Consider the following 20,222-nt stretch of genomic DNA (forward strand, 5'->3'; position numbering starts at 1 on the left):
GTTGGAAGAGTGATGAATAAAAACACTCTGAATCAAGACTCCGGTGTGCAAGCCTCGTCAATACACTGTTGACATCATTTACTGGTACTCCTCATCCGCTTTCATCCCCACTACACTATCCTGTCGAACAATACCAACACACGGAACAAAGCTCAGTGTGTTTATCTTTTTATGCTGCATATTTCTATAAATTCCATGATTTGCGTTTGTTGGTATCCAACTGCTTGGTCACATGCAGTATCACAACACTCAAGCCTTTTATGATGATATATATTCTGTGGTTGAACACATTAAGGCCTGTATGACCCAGAACCTTTTATTCCTAAATTAAAAAAAAAACAGAGGACATCATACTTGGCCCTTAACACCTCAGAGAAACATGGTCTGACTACATAGTTACCTTGTATGGTATAAGTTGGATGGTGGAGTTTTGTTTGAAAAGGACATGTCATTTGACCCTTTACATAAAACAAGTCTCTAGGACAGGGGTCTACTGCCTGTGCAATATTAGGAACATTTTGAAACAACCTGTCTCAGAAGGATGCTGCGTTATCTCTAAACTGGACTTTTGTAATTCTTCATTATCAGAATGTTCCAGTAAGTCTGTGAAAAGCCTCCAGTTGGTCCAAAATGCTGTCAATAGTGCTGACAGGAAATAAAAGAAGAGATTATATTACTTCTGTCTTAGCTTCTCTGCATTGTCTCCCTGTACAATTCACATCCCATTTAATGGGGGTGGGGGCTTTTGGAATTCTCTACAATTTTTAAGGTCTCCACCTTCTATGTAAAGTGCCTTAAGATCATGTTTATTATGAGTTGCCGCCATACAAAAAAAAGTAATCGAATAGTTAAAATTGTGGACAGGAAGCAACACACTTTGGAGAGAATCTGCTCATCAGGGGAGCCATAAAAGGATCATCAACAGTACCTTCTACAAGGAGTAAACAGACCATGCTAGCTACAACCAAGGCCTCCCAGCTCATGATTTTGTCCTCTGATTTGTCCTCTGACTGAAGCTAAGACAGGTACACAAACAAAGAAAACTGCCAAAGACATTGTCAGCATGGTCTCTCTGTGAAGTATGCGAGGAGCTCGGAATGCAATATTGGTGATACAGGCTGTACTCCTCTTTGTTTGTCTGTATGTGTCAATACAGTTGTAACAAGCAGGAAAATCCATAGCCCGGCAACAACAGAAATCATATTTACATAGCTGTCTCTCTTTCTTCTGCTAACACAAACACTGTCCGTCTATTATTATGAGCAGGGAATAGTTGTGATTGTTGCCTCCTCCCAGTATTCCACAGAGTCGTCTTCCCTTCCCCCCCTCCTCTCAGCCATTGTTTTCTCACAGACTCCACCTGAGCTCCTCTAACCTGAATAGAAGCCTTGTATTACATAATTTTCCACCAGCACTATTCATGAGCAGAGTGGAATCCAAGCTTTATTTTTGCAATGGACTACAATGCGCTGCTACTGGTGTGTATTGTTCCAGTTGTTTGTTGCTACAGCTCAGGTCAAATTATGGACAGCTGTGAAGACATGCAACCCCATCACTCTGGGTTGAGACCGCAGACAGAACCAGCGCCTTACACCATCACTACAGACCACAGCAGTTACAGACGTGGAGAGGAGGTCAAAGGTAAGCAACATGCTTATATAAACCTGGAGCAAAGTGTATTAATCATAATACAATTTACGCTTCTCGAATCACTGAGAATTGGCCTTCTTGTATAATCCAGACATCATGCATAATTTTGGCAATATGTATGTATGGATAATGGTCCCATTAAATCATTTTCTATATCCCTATATCCTCTGGTTCCATCTTTGTTTAATACTATTGTAAATCTGATCTGTTGTACAGTTGGACTGTTTATGGTCATATTTTACTGCATATTCGGACATTTTTGACATTTATTATTTGGATAAATGACAAAATCTTGGCCATCTAAAATTAGTCCTAAGGTTTTACTTCAAAAAATCATAGTGTGCTTAAAATGAATGACGATGATCTTTGCTAATCTTTGTAATGCTTATATGAAAATAAATACCTGGATTCACGGTATGAGTTTCGTGGCTAAAATCACTGATCTAATTCTTTTTCAGTTCAGCTCCTGGCTCTGAGCTCAGCACCATTCATTGGTTTCTTGTTACAAGCAAGAGAAGTGGGGGGGCAGTCTCCAGTGGGCTCCTTTGAGCTGATGCCAGGGGCTGCTCAGCTGCTGATTTGCGGCCAGAGACCTGTGAGTTTACTCCCATGCTGTAATGTGAATAACATGCCTACAGCTGGCAAAACTGTGTATGATGCCCCATGCTTATTCAACATTGTAGCACTTATTTATTTACACTTTGGTCCATTGGACAATCTTTCATTGCCCAATAAACAATATCATAAATTACGAAATATTATATGATAATTATTTCTCATTTCCTCAATAAAGCCCTCTGCAACGCACATATAGCAGCCACATTATAGTACAGCTCCACTCTGAAATTATTGTAGCAGCCTTGCACCCGCACATTAAGGGTACGAAAGCGTATTGCATTCACTTAAGAAAAAAAAGCACTGTTTTTCTGAACTAATGAGATAATAATTTTGGAAATTCTGAAAAACGTTTTCATAAGAGAAAAAAAAGAAAGCTCAGTTTTTCTGAATTTATGAAATAATTATCTTGGAAATTCTGAGAAAAGTATTTAAAAAATTGATGCTGTTTTTCTGAATCAATGAGATAACAGATTTGAACTTTCTGGATCAATAAGTCATAAGCAAAACATTGTTAAAACACAAATACCACCATGTTCAGTGATGAAATGATGATAATATGATGAGTTATTCGGCTGGAATCTGTATGAAATATGATACCTATGACAATACCTTCTAAATAATCTGTTTGTAATAATCTGTCACTGTGGAGTTGGAAGTATTAGATTGTGTCATGTGTTCTCTGAGATGGACACATAACACACCATCTACTAAGTGCAACAGTGAAAAGAGATATTACAAAAATATTCAAAAACTTAACTCTTATACTGTGTATTCTCAAAAAAATCACGTCACACATTCAGTGTCTCCTACTGGTTGACTACAATACTTACTTTGGAAAAATTCTTAAGTAAGTATTGCATTTTATAAACCTCAAGGTTTGCATAAGAAATGGCGTTCAAGCCAGCCTCCAATCTGAAACAAGTGGTCAAACTAGCCCCCACTCATTTCACTCTGCACATTGTTTCCAAGAGGGATCTCTTCCCTCCGACAGTTAACACCTTAACACTAGTTCGTTTCATCTAAATTGTATGAGTTGTAGTTTTCTTTAGCCCAGAAAAGGCTCTTTGCCTCTCTACCGAGGCTGCCATGTTTTTTATAGTAGAACAGACTGGACAAACTAAACACCTTTTGAGTTTTTATGACAACTGAAGACTACCACAGGTTCTTTTTCATGTTTGGAAGTGGAGGGTGAGGTGAGGAGTGTACAGCTGCAACATGACACTTCAACACTAGATATCACAAAATTCTACACACTGTACCTTTAAAGCAACAAAATAACAGATTGTCGTTGAGAAACTGCCTGTTTCCACAGACTAATTTCATTTCACAATGACAGTTCACCACCTCAGATTGTCACACAGACAGTATCAAGACAATCTGATGTAGAATTTCAAAGTAAGCGCCCTTGGAAATATCCAATTTTCACAGTTTTGGTTGTGGCAACAGAGAGGGAGATCGTTATGGTACTCGACAAAGATGAACTGAAGACTGAAAAGATGGCAGAGGGTAGTGCGTTACAGCGCTGCCTACTTGTTTACTAGACTGGTAACCTTTACATCAACAAAAAGGGTAAGCCTATTTTAGCCTAGCTTTGCGTGAAAAGGGTGGCCTGGAAAGAAGTCAAATTCCTGCCCTGATTTATGGTACCAGGTGGCCCATGGGAACAACTTTCCTTTTTGGATCAAACAATCAGGTAATACAATGCATAACAATGTTTACTGTATTTTACTTAGTTTCTTTGTTTGATTGTTTTCATTTTATAATTTTACTACTTCTCTATATGTGTCATCAGTAAGTGAAGATATACTGTTAGCAGAGCAGCAGTAGTAGCTCCAATTCTCCTGAGCCAACACAGTATGCATTCAGGAACAGTATGGAGTATGTCAGCACCAGCACTGAGGGCTAAGTGATCAATCAGTGTAACTAAATGAGCAAAATAATATTTTTTTAAACAACTTCAAAAACAACGTACAGTATATTGAAAGTCCATATATGCATGTGTGTGAATGTGTCCAGAATTCTGCAGTATCTCACCGATCAGACTCTGTTAAGACCTCTATTTGGGTGACATGGAGATCAAAAGCATCAAGAGACGGGAAACCCATTCAGTTCCAGTAAGGATGAAAACTATTCTGTTCTACTCTGTTCTTTTCTACACCACTCTCTAGTGAGACAGGGCAGTGAGTTTTATTTCTGGGTCATGATGGAATAATACCTATGTTTTTACTGTGATGCATGAAACCTGGGTTTGGTTTCCCTACAGTGCCTCCTTTGTGAAGAATTATAAGACATTCTGGGTTGATGTTACAAGTCCTGTCCTGACCTTCAGTAATGATGGTAGTGGCGGATCCACCAGTCTGCCTACACCAACAATAACCAGCTCCACCACCACAACAACAATATTACTTCAACCTACATCACTGAGTGTAAGTAATAATGATGATTAGGAACAGGGTGAAACCCGCTGTCTAACTACCAAACAACAAAAACAGACAAATGACTCATCCACCAGCCATAAACAGTATGTAACAATTATACCATAATTCACATAGTAAACTCTTACCAAGACCCATGAAATGAAGCATACATGTTCCCAGGTGTAGCCCTGTGTCCCTGTTATATCTATTTGTATATATCAAAGTTTCAACTGTTTGATGACTCACCCTGCACTCAGGTCTTTACTAACTCTGTGTCCAATGGTAATGCGTTCAAGAATTTGAATCCCCTCTCTGTGACTATAAATTCTATCAGTTAGCCACTGGTCCAGGGGGAATGATGCTGTCCAATTAAGTCTTTGACAACAGAGAGTGAACTGTCGTCATGACTTTCCATTATGAACTTCTACTGTCGACTAGTGTAAATACCAATCAATATCTAAATATCAAACATTGGAGGGAATCCAATGTTTGTTATTACTAGAAACATAATTATGAGGAATCAAATAGAACTCTGACATCCATTTCATGTGGGGTCTAGAGGCACCCTATATTTAAAAGCTTTTGGCTTCATTAACCAATATATAAATCTCCAAAAACTGGATAACCAAGTATCAAAAAAGTTTAAACCGTTAAAGTTGACAGGTGTCCAGGGTGCAGGGTGAGTGCCGATTGTACTATCTATTATGAACACTAGGATCTTATTGTGTTCTTGTTATATGAACAGATTGATATATCTTTAGACTTTTTCTTGCATCAGAGTATCTCCAGTGCAGACTGCGGTATTACCAAGATGTGTTTCAGTCAGCCTTCAGACTGTGACCCTGCAGTCAGTGCCGACTGTTATTTCATGTCAGCCATGATGCTGTCTTCAACTGACAAAACCATCCGATATGAGATGACAGGTCCTTCCAATGGATACATCTCTTTTGGATTCTCAGATGATCAGATGATGGTAATGTCATAACAAATGTAAATCTATGAAATGTTCAATGTTTGTTAAAATGCTAAGAATAAGCCTCATGATATACTTGTTTTTGACCTCACATTATGTGCAGTATTATTCTTATGTCTGCCTATTTAATTTGTCTGTTCCTGGAGATGTATTAATGTGCCTCTCTGAAGATACATGTAAACTTCTCAGCAGACCAACATATAGTACGGTGACTCAAAGTCCCAGGTTGACAAAATACATATTAGCATATATATTAAAAGCGAAAACATAAAAAATGTGAAAATATCATGTGAGAAATGTGGAAGTCCTTACAAAACAACACACACTCTGCCTTCATTACAGATTTGAAGGTTTTACATTGTTATTACTAACTTGAAACACTCACATTTTACACAAGTTTTCCATTTATTTTAAGTATTGAATAATTATTAATTAAAATGTCAACATTCATGTGAAATGTATTAGTGTGACTATTTGTGTGTCTGATTGTGATGTAATTTGTGAGTCTAAATTCAAATTCAATTTAATAAAAAAAAAACTGTATTTGTCCCTGGAGGGTAATTCAAAGTAATCAGTAAGTTGGATTTCCTTTCCTTTTTAAGGTTAAATAAGGTTGGTTCAATTTGATAACCCTGTTGCACCGACATAGGTGTAAAACAAACTGCCATATGAATTTATGAGAGTAAACCTACACAGGGGCAAGTATTATATTTCATAGTTCACAAAAGAACCTGCCACTTGCAACAATAGTCCTATAGTCTTGGGAGGGAGGGGGAAGACAAGGGGGAGAGAGAAAAGAGAAAGACCAGGAACAGTTGTGTAACAAGTTTTTCAACTACTGGTAATAAAAAGTAAAAGCGCTTGCTGCATGGGACCATAAACAATGCTAAAAAAGTAGGGAAAAGGGTGTAAGTGTATGGCTTTTTTGTTTACCACACAACTCTTTGCATGTTTATTTGTAAATTATTTTAATATAGCCCTGGGAAAAGTGCAGAAAAATTCTGCCACCAGAGTTCATATTTGATTGTACCTTCAGAAAATGAATACAAAACTCATCAGTTGTGTATTCATCTGTAGGAATGAATGATGCACATGTGTATAGCTGTTAAAAGTAAATATATCATGAGCTCTGAAAATGTGAGGGACTCAACTAGTTATGATCCATGAACATCCATGTTTTTAAGAGTGCCATACTGAAGATCAGAAGTAAGCATGAACAAAGGATAGTGATGTTTATCTGTTTCAGTCTAACAATCCGCTCTAACCAGTGGTTCCTCTTGATTCCATTATTTTTACAACTGATTCTCGGGAATTAACCATCAGAGCACTACAGATGACACATCATTTCAAGTCCATTCAGTCCATGTTGCTCTCTCCTCAGTCCTTTTCTGTTAGAGTTAAAGAGAATATTCACATTGCAATTGCTATTCCAACCAAACAAGGCTGCGAAGATTTTTGTAAACATGTTGACAGGTTGGGTTGGTTTTTTGAAAAATTGGATCTATATTTACTGATTGGAAAAAAAGTGAAAGCCTTTTCATTCATACTTCTGTCTGTCCTCAGGGAAATGATGACATTTATATTTGTGGCAAAGGCAGTGATGGCAGAGTGTGGTTGCAGCATGCCTTTTCAACAGGTCGGACAGCTCCACAGGCTGTTCCTCTGGTACTGAAGGTTCTTATGGAACTACAGATTTATTTCTGAATTTTGCTGTGGCATACAGTATTGTATGCTCTTAACCTGCTAATACTATGAGTGAATTGTAACTTTGTGGATTCAACTTGATACTGAGATCATTTTTAAACTGTCCATCAGGGTAATGTTTTGGATGTAAGAGCATCAGCGCTGGACAGAGTAATCAGCTGTTCCTTCACCTCCATGAACAAGATTTCTACTCAGAGGACCAGAGGCTTCAACAAAACCTACCATCTCATGTTTGCTCATGGTCCCAGCAGCTACGGTAAAGCAGATATTCTATATGTGATCAGGGGGGAAATGTTAACTGTTTAATGTAAGAGTTTATTTTAAACTAGTTCAGTGCCAGTTCTAAACCTGCCTGTTTGGAATGCGCTGTTGACCTATGGTAATGCTAGTTGCTGTTTTCTTTCCGAAACTGTTAAAGTGACCTATGATCAACTGGATTCTGTTTTTGGCACAAACTTTGAAATGAAACAGAATTTGCTTCATTACAGTTCACGTGTGTGGCTCATATATAAGTTTGAATGATGCACTGAACTGCTGTTTTTATTTCACACATTCTGTTTTGACCATTTCAGAGGTCTATTAAGAAACCAACAATTTCTTCACCATCATCATCTTACATAAATGCAGAGATGTAGCAATATACATATACATACACAATAGGTATTTATACAATAGAAAATGCTTGACAGTTGTAATGATAGCGGTACTAACAATAATGGTATATGAGAGTAGACACATTCTATATGCAATCTCGTTGAATCCATAATCCATAACGTGCCACCACGATCTATGATTCAGGATCCACGATCATGATCACGATGCAGGATTGTGGCTGCACTTGGTCTCCAGGGAGGAAGTCCAGTCAGTAATATGTATTGATGAGACATTAGTGTGATGAGGAGAGGAAGAACGAGAGGCTCCATGTGTGATGTGTCCCCTGATAATCTAGACTAGCTAGCAACTAGCAAGTCAACTCTTAAACTTTAGGAGGTCGTGTGCCTATAGAACTGAAACTGAGAGATGATTCCACAGGGGAGAATCTTGATAAGGCTTTTGGGATGACAAGTACTCCTGAACAGTGTATTAAGCAGAGAGTCATTGTAATGGAGCTAATAGAGAGGAAATGTGATTTTTTTCCCCCCCTGGTTCTTGTCAGTACACACAGCATTTTAGACAAACTACAGAGTCTTTAAATACTTACTGGTGGAGCCTGAAAATTACAATAGTCAAGTCTGGACACAGTAATAGGTGCAGACACATTTTTCTGCATATGAGACAGGAGGTGATTGATTTTTGAGTATGTAAGTGAAAAGGCAGTCCTTGATATTTGTTTTAAATATGTAAGAATACTCCCAGAGTATTTTCGGCAGTTTTGCTGGAGGATGCAGTCATCCAGAGCAGCTACATCATTAGATAATGCATAAAGTAGTTCTCATACTTGGAATGAGAAATATAAAAAGAGAGGTCATAAGAAGCTGGTACTGCTGAGGTCAGTCGCTCGACATTGCACTGGGGACTGCTCCCTAGTTGAGCAGTGTATTCTCTGCTGCAATGTCACAGTCAGTTTCTGTGTCAGAATCCCAGTTTTGCATCCAAAATGCAAGACCTATTGAAAAGTGTCTGGATCACAGTTTTGGTCCTATGGATCAATAAATAACAGCTCAGCACTACTGCAACCAGAGGTTAACAGCTACGGGCCACTCAAGCACAGCCAGGATGATCTTTTCCAACTACAATCTTCTGTTCTCTGCAACACGAAACCAAGAGGTATTTCCACATTGTTGCTCCATCCACATAAGATAAAAACCTGGCTTGACAAGCCTAACCTGACTCCGAGGTCAGTCTCAATCATTTCACCATGTCGCGGCCAGACAGAACCAGGCAGTTGGGCAAAGAAAGAGGCAGTGGGGTGCATCTATGTCTATGTATCTACAGAAGGTGGTATAATAACATCAAAATCCACTGCATAATACACCTAATGTGGAGATGCTGATACTGTCATAACACACCTTCTCCCTCCACATTTCCTTCTGTGGTTGTCAGCCGTGTTTATGTCCCACCAAGAGACACCAAGTTAGCGCTTGAGCACATCCTCCACTTTGGTTTTCTGTCAACAATGTTATCTAGCTGCTTCCACGCTACAAATTGGAACTTCAACGCACCAAGCCTGAAACCTACCCAACCCAACCCAATGGTCGGAGGACGTCATGACATGGTTTCAAGGGTCACTGGCATGTGCGGACCGGGACATTTTTTACAGTGGTCTGGAAGAAAGAGTTTCTGTCATCACTGACTACATCAAGTTCTGAATTACCACCATAATACCAACAAAAAATATCCAAACTCCAAACCCTGGATCACCTCCCACATCAAGCATAGCCTCAAAGAAAAATGGGAGGCAATGCAAGGACTTGGCAACGCTTAACAAAATCCAAAAAAAAAAAAAAAAAAACTATGGACAAACTGGAGCAGAAGTGTAAAAACATGAACACTAAACAAGCCTTCCATAAGGTTTAAACACTAACTGGCTGTGACACACACAAGAACTTTTCCACAATAACAGACCACACCTCCTTTGATTGCACCTTGAACACCTTCTACAATTAGTTCGACACCCATAACCACTCAGCACCTGCACATGACCCCTTTACACAGAAGGATGTCCAGCTGCTGCTGGGTTGATGCAAGCCTGACAAGGCACCAAGGCCAGACGGCGTCCCGGCTAGGGTGCTCAAACTCTGTGCCATGGAGCTCTCCCCTACCATATACTCTCTTTTCTTGAAATCCTACAGGACAGCATCACTGCCCATCCCATGTTTAACATCCTCTATGATACCACCTACAGAGACATCTTGCCCTTCAGAGCCCAACCACTTTTGACCTGTTGCACTCATTTTAATTATCATGAAATGGCTGGAAAAACAAAATTTCCATCCTGCCAAGTCACAGATCGAACACTACTAGTTTGCTTACAGTGCCAAAAGAGGGCAGAGGATGGTGTGACATGCCTCCTCCACTCCATCTGGAGTCACTCGGAAATTTCACTACAATCCTCTTCATCAATCTCAGCTCTACGCTTTCAACACAATCCAATTCAAACAGATGATCAGAAAACTTCAAGACTTCAAGATCCCTGCACAAGAAAAAAGTTAAAAAAAAGAATCACCTTACCTTCTCACAATGTCCTATTCGTAGGATCTACATGTTCCATAAAAATGAAATGTATAATGCAGCACAGGGTTGGAGTTAGGGATGATTAAGATTAGGTATGGTTAGGGTTAGGGATGGCAAAGGTTTGGGATGGTTAGGGGTAGGGCAGGGGACTTCTTAGGTATGTAGAGAATTCCAGGTGACAAAATTGATATTACACTTGTAAAGACTGTCTACAATGTACTATAGCCTGCCTTAGCTGGGATTTAAGTAATGGAATCTCAAGTTGCAAGTTTGTTGCTGTATCAACTGAGCTAAACAGGCTGTCTGAGGACAGTGGTGAAAGGTCAGGAAAACAAAGGTTGGGGCAAGATTTCACAATTCCACTCAGAGCTTATGTTTATGGTTAGGCATTTAGTATTGATGGATACAGTGCATTATGCCTATGAATATCCTCACTATGATAGATATACAAATGTGTGTGCAATTTAAAGAAACAGTAATGTAAAGGGTTTAATAATAATATATTTTTTTTGTTTTTGGTGCATTGTTTTTAGGAATGACCAGCTAATGGAATGGTATCAGCAGCAGTTATAAGGAAGCTGAGCTAGAAAAAAGAGAAAAAAATTGACACCTCCTAAGTAAAATACTTATAATTCTCAAGTTCTACAAAAAAGTGGAAGAATATTCATTAGTCTATTTTATGTTTCTCCTGCAGGACAAATCCAGTTCCATGCAGGTACCTTTATCAGCACTGACAAGATAGACATCTCCAGACCGCAGATTGTTGGAAAAGCTGGATGGCCTCATATCATCAAAGCACATGGTGAGAACTTGCCCAGATGGATGTCTACTAAACATACCCTTTTTTCTGTGTCCTGTCAGTAACATGACATAAGCAATATGTGTAAGGGAAATTGTGACAATTCATATTTTAATACATTTATATTGTGTATTATTGTGCTGGACCAAAGGAGAGGTCTAGGGGTGGCTGCTGGAATGGTAAATAAATATGTTGATATGTTTTGTAATATGAAGTGTCAATAATATTCTATATACAGTATATCTAGTCTTCTTGTGACCTAGACAATTATCAGCTCCTGTTGTGTAAAAAAGATGCCTCAGCACACTTTCCCATTCGTTACTCCTAGCCTGATCATGCTCTGTGCATGTGAACACAACATTCCCAAACTGCCCACTGCACTGTCTTCAACCACATCATCTTACCACAAAGCTGTAACCTGTGGAGTTTTTTTCCTGTCTTAAATCAACAGCATGGTCTTCCAGTTCAAGCGCATAATTTGTTGAATTTATGTTCAGAATGTGCATTAATTTTCATCAAAACCCTGCCCTTGCACTTAAATAGCTCCTGTTTGCACTTACAATTGCTTTTTGATTTTCCTTCAAGTCTTCATTTATTTTCAAAATTATAAATGAAACTACACCATGGCAGAAATATTACTATATTATAATCTACAAAAATTTTTTGTATGAAAACAAGTGTTTTTAATGCAATGCGACATCCACACCTTCTTTCACAGATATTTGGGATAACACTGATATGCCTCTACTGTCCTTCAAGCTTTTTGATGTTGGAGGAACAAACAACAAAGTAATTCATTTATATTCACCATTGTGAACACCAATTACAAATTGAGTCTTTTTTTTTATCAAACTTCCTTGCAGAAGATTTTTTTTTTTTTCATTTCACTGTGATGCTTGTCACTTGGCTACTCAAACTCTAGTTATTTGACTGTGATAAACACATCTCAGGGTCCTCAGAGTCTTAAGGGTTTTGGTGACCTGTGGCCCTCTTTAGCACCTAAATTTTGACAGGAAATGTATTGCACATATTCATGTTTCTCTGAAGCCTTTTATGTTGGACATTGCATTGACTGTTTGGTTGTTTTAAATAGAAGTTATTCTCATCTGTTAGACAGACCTTAGACACGTGACTCAATATGTGATAAAAAAAAACATGCTGTGCAGTTTATGGCTGGGTATGCAATTTGTTCACAATAGACGGGTGAATCCTTAACTTGTGACTTGAGGGATAATTTTTTTATGGCCCATGACCTTTGGCTACCAAAATCTAATCAAATTTGAAGAAATTCCTCAAAGGCATTCTTGAGATATCACGTTCACAAGAATAGAACAGATGGACGGACAGAAAACCAGAAAACATAATGCTTTCGGCCACTGGCTGTCAGCGGCGCAGGGGAATAAAATATGCTACAGCACTGGGATGTGGAGTGCTCTGGTTGATACAGTTTGGGATGGAGGGACTTACATGCCCAGGAGCCCAATTGTTTCATCCAAAACTGACAAGTTTAAAGAGTACCACAACATGGAGGTCATATTAGAAATAGAGGTTATAGATATTGATTCATACAACTCTTTGGTTTCAGGAGCACTAATGCTGATAGCCTGGATGACCACAGGATCACTAGGGATGATGGTGGCTCGATATCTGAAAGGAGTGACCAAAGGACACAACCTGTGGGGCAAAGATGTCTGGTTTCTGGTGAGAGTTAATCAATACTGTACAACTGAATGCATCCTTTTCATGGCAGCATTTTGAAATGAAATAGTAGGTAAACACAGTTGTTACTAATTACGTGAATTAAAGTTTTGCTCTATTCAGATAGAGACTTAATGAATGTGATTAGTAACACCTGTGTTTACCTACTTTTTCATGTCAAAATGGCTGCCATGAAAAGAGTCTATCACTGTATAAATGTATGCCATGATCAGTTTGCCTTTTTAGCATGAGAAAAACATGAAACATAAAATAAAAACTATAATAACATTTCAGTTCTAAACAAAAATATGATAATACAGTAGAATAACTGATGATTCAAACAACAAACAAATCCATCTGATTACTGTGATTTTAAATGATTTATTATTTGTATTAATCAAATGATCATGTATATATTCTATGAAATTAACAAACCTACTAAACCACACCTTCCCCTAATCATGCACAACTGAGCCTGCACATCTACTGAGTTCTCTACAGCAGCATATGTTTGACTTGACTTTGATTGTTTGTGTTTCTCCAGGTCCATGTAGCAGTGATGTGTGTGACGGTAGCAGCCACAATCATCGCCTTCATCCTCTCATTTTCACATGTCAAGGGCTGGTCTAAAGTCAGTGTACCAGCTATGCTGGGATTCATTCCTTTTTTTCCTCCAGCATTGTATAATTGAATTTGCTTATTATTGAAGGGCATTGCCATCACAAGGAATTTGCCTTTACTCAATATTGTTGTTGTGGACTGAACAGGAACTTGATGCATGACTCAGTCAACAACTTCTCAGTGAATGAAAGTTTGAAATGAATAGACTTTTAAAGCACAGGTTGATGGCAGCGAAATTAGATCATCTGTGCTTGATGAGCTTGGTGCTTTGTGCTGCGTGGTCTGAATGAGCAAGGCAGTGTATTTGTGGAGGAGTGTAAGGCACAGGTCTGTGTCTCTGAATGACTTTAAGGAATATTTTAACCAGTGGATGATTAAACACAGATCTGTTCCTGAAACTCTTGTGACAGGATGAAATGGCAGCAGGGTCAATTACATGATGCTCTTTTTTTTTTGTCGCTATAGTTTAGTTAAAATTAAATTGGTTACATGTTAAAAATAAACTTACAAATGACTTGCATACATTATTGGAGATCAAGTCTAAAATTTTAGGATTTAATAATTATGAGAGAATATTTGGGGTATGATGGCAAAAATGTCAGTGTGGTGTAACTTTAAAAATTTGGTACCAAATAATTACATTTGAATTAAAAATGTGATATTTTCAATAAAACACCATATCAACTAGTTTGACATGATCTAACATCTGTGATGATTAATATTAAAGAATATAAATGGAAAAAAAAATCTGAAAATGATCAATTTTGGTGAATTAAGTGAGTCAAGTCAACCTCTTAGCATCAAGGTGGTGCATCCACCAAGGAGTCATTTTGCTAAATTGTGCAAGAAAACACAATATCAACAAAAACACCATAAGTCTGACATTTTTAGGTTCAGGTCAGGTGTGTTTTGGTTACTTGTGAAATGATATGACCCCAGGAAAACGTTCATAATTTATCTTAATTGTAAAATAAGTATTTATTATCAGGAAATATTCTAAAATCTTTAAAACAAGGCCATGTCCGTCATATTGCCTGCCAAATTTTAATTGAAATTTAAATGTCAAATGGTGTAACCAGTAAACCATTAAAGATAAAGATAATTGTAATTAATTTAACCAGTTGAATTAGAACTTTAACTCTTTGTATTTAATTTTTAAATGATTTATCCTCAACTTTATTCAGGCTCTTTAAGTTTCAGATGAAATCAGTATATTGCACAACCTTGGTGAAAGGGTCCTCCAACTATCCACTTATTGAACGGTGACAGGTCCAGGATGGGTCTCGACCTGCCCATCTTTTTAGGAATGGGAGTAAATTTCCCTAGCTTTCTTGATCCAGGGGCAACTCTGGAGATTGCATTTTCACTAGGAGTCCTGTGGCTTGGAGAGTGAGACACTCTTCTCCAGATGACAGGACTGTCTCCAGCCTGTCCATCCACCTGTAGAGTGAACATATGTGCCGCCACTCTGAGTAGTGTTCTGAAAGCAGATGTGCATTTGACTGTCACGCCACTGTTGTCGTGGAAACGAGCAAAGCCTGTGTCAGATTCTTCTCCGTGGCAACCCATGGGAAGCTCGCACCAAAAAGGCCGTGCAGCTATCTCTGGTGAGCGCATCACACATCCACTTACCCACAGAAAAGACAGGTGATGTGACTCCATAAGCCTCTGTTCATGGGATGGCTCATAAACATGACATTGAGGAGTGTTAACATTCTCACACACTGAAGGATGAGGAAAGGAAATGCTACGCATAGACAGTGGCATGAACACTGTCCACACGCAGCAAGAAAATTGTGCTCATGGGCTCCTGATTACACATAAGACTCTGAGGTGCATATCTATGAAAAAGGTGCAATTGTGTGACAGGAGAACATTGTTGTTGTCATGACATGAAACCGTGCTGCTTGTTAAAGGATTTAGGTTTAAGGTGTGGGAGTTGTGTATTTAACAGTCACGGCCACATCAACAGACCCAGGCACAGACAGAGTTACAGCAGGGAGGATGCTCTTTCGAAGATGCTCATGTTTAGTACTTAAAAGAGCACCGTTGTGTTTAAGGGTGATGCCGTAGTGTCTCTGTAATTACTTACTCAATGTGAAGTTTCTCAGTCTTATGATGCTTTTCAAAATTCTTCCTTTATTCTGTGCTTATATTCCTCAAGTAGTATCCAGATTTATTTTTTAGCCATCTGAACCAAGCACTGGAAATAGTGTAAGGCGTATGTGTGGTATGGTATGTGTCAGTGTCGCTGTGTTCTGTTTGCAGGGAGCCCATCCAGTGTTGGGCTGCCTGGTTATGATCCTCTCATTCCTCCAGCCCATACTGGCACTGATGCGTTGTGGACCACAACATCCACTGTACGTACTATGTTGTGTGTATATGTGTCTCTCTCTCTCTCTCTCTCTCTCTCACACACACATACACACACACACATACACATTTTGGATAACTTCTGTCTGATTTTTTTTCAACTAAAAAGTTGTTACAACTCTTGAAACATCTCCTTCTCCCTCCTTAAATGTCCAAAATCCATAATGTATATATTTCATGTCAGAAGTTAATAGTAGTAAGATAATTTTGAAATAAAAACATTCAAGTTTATGAACAACAAACTTGAATGTTTTTGTGTTGGGGGGGGCATCAAAATGTAAAAGTCTGCGTTTGTTAGGGTTTAGGATTATATGTTTTGACTGAAGCATTTAATTCAAGCTAAGCACACTTCAACCTTACCTTGCCTGGTTGGATGTCTTAATATACATGAATGAAAGAGAAAACCACACTTATACAACATGTTGGAGCTCATTGGCATACATCTCAATTATGTCAAGAAAAAACAAAGAGCAGTCTAGAGACAATGCTTCTTGTGGCAATGTGTGACACTGTGTTTATAACAAATGTACACATAGTCCTGCCTGTGTGCACAGGATTGTTCATACTTGTTGTATTGTATTCAGTGCATCTATTAGCAGCACCTTTTTTGTTCTATTGGAATTTGGTATACTCTCCTAACTAACCAATCGGATGATTGGGTGATGCTTTTGCTGTCCGTGGAAAAAATTTGGCTTGCAGGACCCGAGTGAATTATACTCACCATAGGCGGTTTAGAAGTGGGTAAGCACTATGCTCATTGAATAGTACTGTCAATACAAATTGGCGGGTGGCTGTGGCTGAGGAGTAGTAGTAAAGTGGTCGTTTTCCAGCCAGATGGTCAGCAGCTCAATCCCCAGTCTTCCCCATCTGCATGCCAAAGTGTTCTTGAGCAAGATGCTGCACCCCAAATAGCCCCTCATAGACCAAAAAGTGCTGCTACTCGATAGTAGAATAGGTGAATGGAAAACTGTACTGTAAAGCACTTTGAGTGGTCATCAAGACTAAAAAAGCTCTTTATAAATACAAACCATTTATAATTGTATTCAATGACCAGTGTTGTTCTTCTAGTGAGGACAAGCTTTTGTCAGCAGCTGATCATTTAATATTTTTCTTCTTTATTTGACAGGAGATTTCTGTTTAACTGGTCCCATGCTTTAAATGCGGTGGTCATAAAAACTTTAGCTGGTAAGCTCTCTTCTTTCATTTTGCATTGATAGACATTTTATGTTCTAATTGGTACACTCTCTCAAAGGTTAATAATTAATCAAACTACATACAAACTGACTGAAATGACTTGTTTAATGTGACTTCACACAGTGGCTGCCATATTTACTGGTCTGAAGTTGATTGATAGCACACTGGACCATTGGCTGATGAAAGTGATGGGTGGTTTTATTGGATGGGAATCTTTGTGCTACATACTCCTCGAGGTGCATTTAAATTGCACAATCAACAATACAGGTAAACACTTTTTTTGTCCTGTCATGTATTAATATTATTTGTAATGTAGCCGAGGGGGGGGGGGCATCGACTGTCAGTAAGATATTCAAGTGTCCTCAAGTGTTGAGTAAACACACCAAATCAAAAGAATATATATTTATTGTGGAAAATGTGGATTTTGTAGTAGCTTTAACTTTGGCATTTTCTTTGGATTACAGATACTTTGATATCGAAAATGGTAAGATAAAAAGATAGAAATAAGCAAAACCATACATAGCACACTACTGATTTCTAATGGAAATTGCATTGTTTTTTCAGACAACAGTCATCCTGCTGATGGTCCTATTCTGTCTGGGAAACTGTGCCTTTCTTGTGGCTCTGTTGGTAGGAATTGGGATGTCATAGAAAAAACCATGACACATCAAAAACAACGTACTATAGGATTCCTATTGTTTTTGCACCGGGGCCCAAAAGGGTGTAGCTGGGGACTAGGGACTGATTCTTCAATAGTAAAAAAACTGCAGAAAAAAACATAAAGTGCCTCCATACTGCTCCTGTGGTGTCATCCAAGTGTACATAAGCCCTGACATTTTGACTCTAAAGTGCTGCATTTACACCATGTTTTTACCCTAAAGCAGAATATCCCCCAGAACTGCACATCATGCACGTAGCTTTGGGCAAGAGCTTGTGTGCAGTGTGTGCAGAGGAGGATATCAGAAGACATTTAGTGGTAGAGGTGTGCAACACATCACTGGAAACGGTCTCCCAGCCATCTACCACCAGCTGTGTCTGTGGAAGGCACACAACACCATCAAAGACCATAGTCATCCAGCATGAAAACTGTTCTCTTTTACCATCTAGTAGATAGTACAGGAGCAGGGCTGCACCCACCTTCAGACTTAAGAATAGTTTCTATAACAAGGTCATCAGGTTTCTCATGACAAACAATACTCTGCACATCTGCTTGTTTTCACTTTTATTTTCCTCACCTCTCGAAAAATGGCAATAACTTACTTGATCTTTTCAAGGTCCATTTGAGTCTTTAAAAATGATTGTTCTGTATGAGAATTATACTGTAATAGTAATAGTATGAACAATGCTTGAATGAGTATGTAAAGTCTCTTATGTGATCTGATTGTACCATGCCATTCCACTTTTCAAAAAGTTTCATAAGTTGTGTATGCATATTAAGCTGTCAGTGTGTCATTTTGATTAGGGTTAAGGTCAGGAGAAAGTAAGTAGATAAATGACGTGCCATAAAAAGATGTGAAATGTATGTGTTATTCACCCTTTGGTGATACCAGGCTGGGCTCTGCAGCAATAAAATATAAAACAACACCATTTGAAAGACTTGAAAATGCAAATTATTAAGTGACCACATTATTAAACTGAATCATGTATTTATTAAAACAGAAAATATTCATTATTTACATCAGTAAGGTCAAAGATAAATGCACAGTATGATTGATCATAATCGTGTGTGTGTGTGTGTAGAGGGGAACTATCTCAGCTGCTCCAGGTGAGTTTGAACCCTGAGGGCAGGGTGGAATACTGGGCTTGAAAAACGATGTAGACTTGATGGGAGGTGGCTCTGAAAGGTGCGATGTTGGTTTCCTTAACAAACAACAGAAACAAGTAGTAACTAGTAACATGCTACATACTATAGATCACACATATTGTACACAAGTATCTCTAAACCTTTTGCATATTTATATTACCTCACACTATTACTGTAATTTATACTCCGTAACTGTCAAACAGACAAGGGTTTCAAAACATAGTATATAAATATGCACTTATTTGAATCACCTGTTTTATATAATGTCCATAGATGGACACACAATCCAATTTTCCTGTTTTGACAGTTTAGCTCAAGTATTTGGATAGTTACACATGCATGTACATCTACTTTTACTAGTTTAACAACAGAAAAAAGGTTGCTACACCAGGCACGTGGTTCTAAAGGGTTGTTCTTGTTCTCTCCATTATTCACGTGTGCTTTGGGCGTTGGTCTGAAACTATTCAGAGTGCCATCTCCTATTTAGGGATGCCCACATGTGGAAAGAAAAGATGTGGCTCAATCTTTAATGAAAGCTTTTGTTGTGGGCAGCCTCACTCTTGGAGTGCACTTGAAAGTGTGCAGTGTTTCTCATTAATTACTTAATGACCTCTCATAGTTTAATATGTCTGGCCATAGTTTTGTAATGATCTACATTGTTTTTATGCAACTAATAATAACATAAAAGATGTCTGTTTGCTGCTTCTTTGTAGAGCTGTGTGCAGAGTCCTTCATTCTTGCTTGCTCTCTTAGAAACATATACTGACATCTAGCCTGTGAATCGTCAAAGCAACCTTAACGTTTTTACCGTCCTTTGATATCAAATCCTTGTCAGTCAACTCTTCTCTCATCATGTGATGAGACTCCAGACTAAACACTGAAATTAAGTATTTTACAAATAAGGTTGAAACAGAGAAACGTTGTAGGTTCAAATATTTCTTTTTTCATTCAGTGGTACATTTTTATTTTTCATAAGTAAAGTTCTTATGTTAAAAGGTCCTTACTTTTTTGAAGGTAAGAAGCAGAGGATGGAAAGAACAGAAAAATATGATACTAACCTTAGTCCTACCACTTATGAATATATTAATATGAGTGGTTATTTAAGGATGATTCAATAGAATATCAATGGAACTCTGGATCCTGTTGAATTGAATTAAAGTGAGGCTCAGCCTATTCTAATCCTAATGTATCAGTGGC

General features: G+C 38.3%; 3 protein-coding genes across 3 annotated transcripts in view; 2 read left to right on the plus strand and 1 right to left on the minus strand.

Annotated features, from left to right (window-relative positions):
• The window catches only part of alg14 (ALG14 UDP-N-acetylglucosaminyltransferase subunit), a 149,649-nt gene that overhangs the window by 105,446 nt on the left and 23,981 nt on the right, over positions 1-20,222 (plus strand). The gene's annotated exons all lie outside the window — the stretch shown is intronic.
• Positions 1,359-18,876, plus strand: LOC109638403 (putative ferric-chelate reductase 1). The gene is made up of 15 exons (XM_069512867.1): positions 1,359-1,641; positions 2,109-2,245; positions 4,285-4,382; positions 4,532-4,694; positions 5,464-5,658; positions 7,222-7,323; positions 7,474-7,618; positions 11,231-11,338; positions 12,921-13,036; positions 13,578-13,664; positions 15,923-16,014; positions 17,154-17,212; positions 17,345-17,488; positions 17,686-17,705; positions 17,786-18,876. Exons 1-15 carry the CDS (start codon positions 1,455-1,457, stop codon positions 17,870-17,872), a joined length of 1,740 nt encoding a protein of 579 aa, XP_069368968.1. The 5' UTR covers positions 1,359-1,454; the 3' UTR covers positions 17,873-18,876.
• Positions 18,848-20,222, minus strand: part of cubn (cubilin (intrinsic factor-cobalamin receptor)) — an 80,799-nt gene continuing 79,424 nt past the window's right edge. Inside the window, exon 67 of the mRNA XM_069512874.1 lies at positions 18,848-19,081. Coding sequence (XP_069368975.1) covers positions 18,974-19,081 — 108 coding nt within the window. The 3' untranslated portion in view covers positions 18,848-18,973. The remainder of the gene's footprint in view (positions 19,082-20,222) is intronic.

The sequence above is a fragment of the Paralichthys olivaceus genome, chromosome 17, assembly GCF_024713975.1.
Source record: "Paralichthys olivaceus isolate ysfri-2021 chromosome 17, ASM2471397v2, whole genome shotgun sequence".
Lineage (NCBI taxonomy): Eukaryota > Metazoa > Chordata > Actinopteri > Pleuronectiformes > Paralichthyidae > Paralichthys > Paralichthys olivaceus.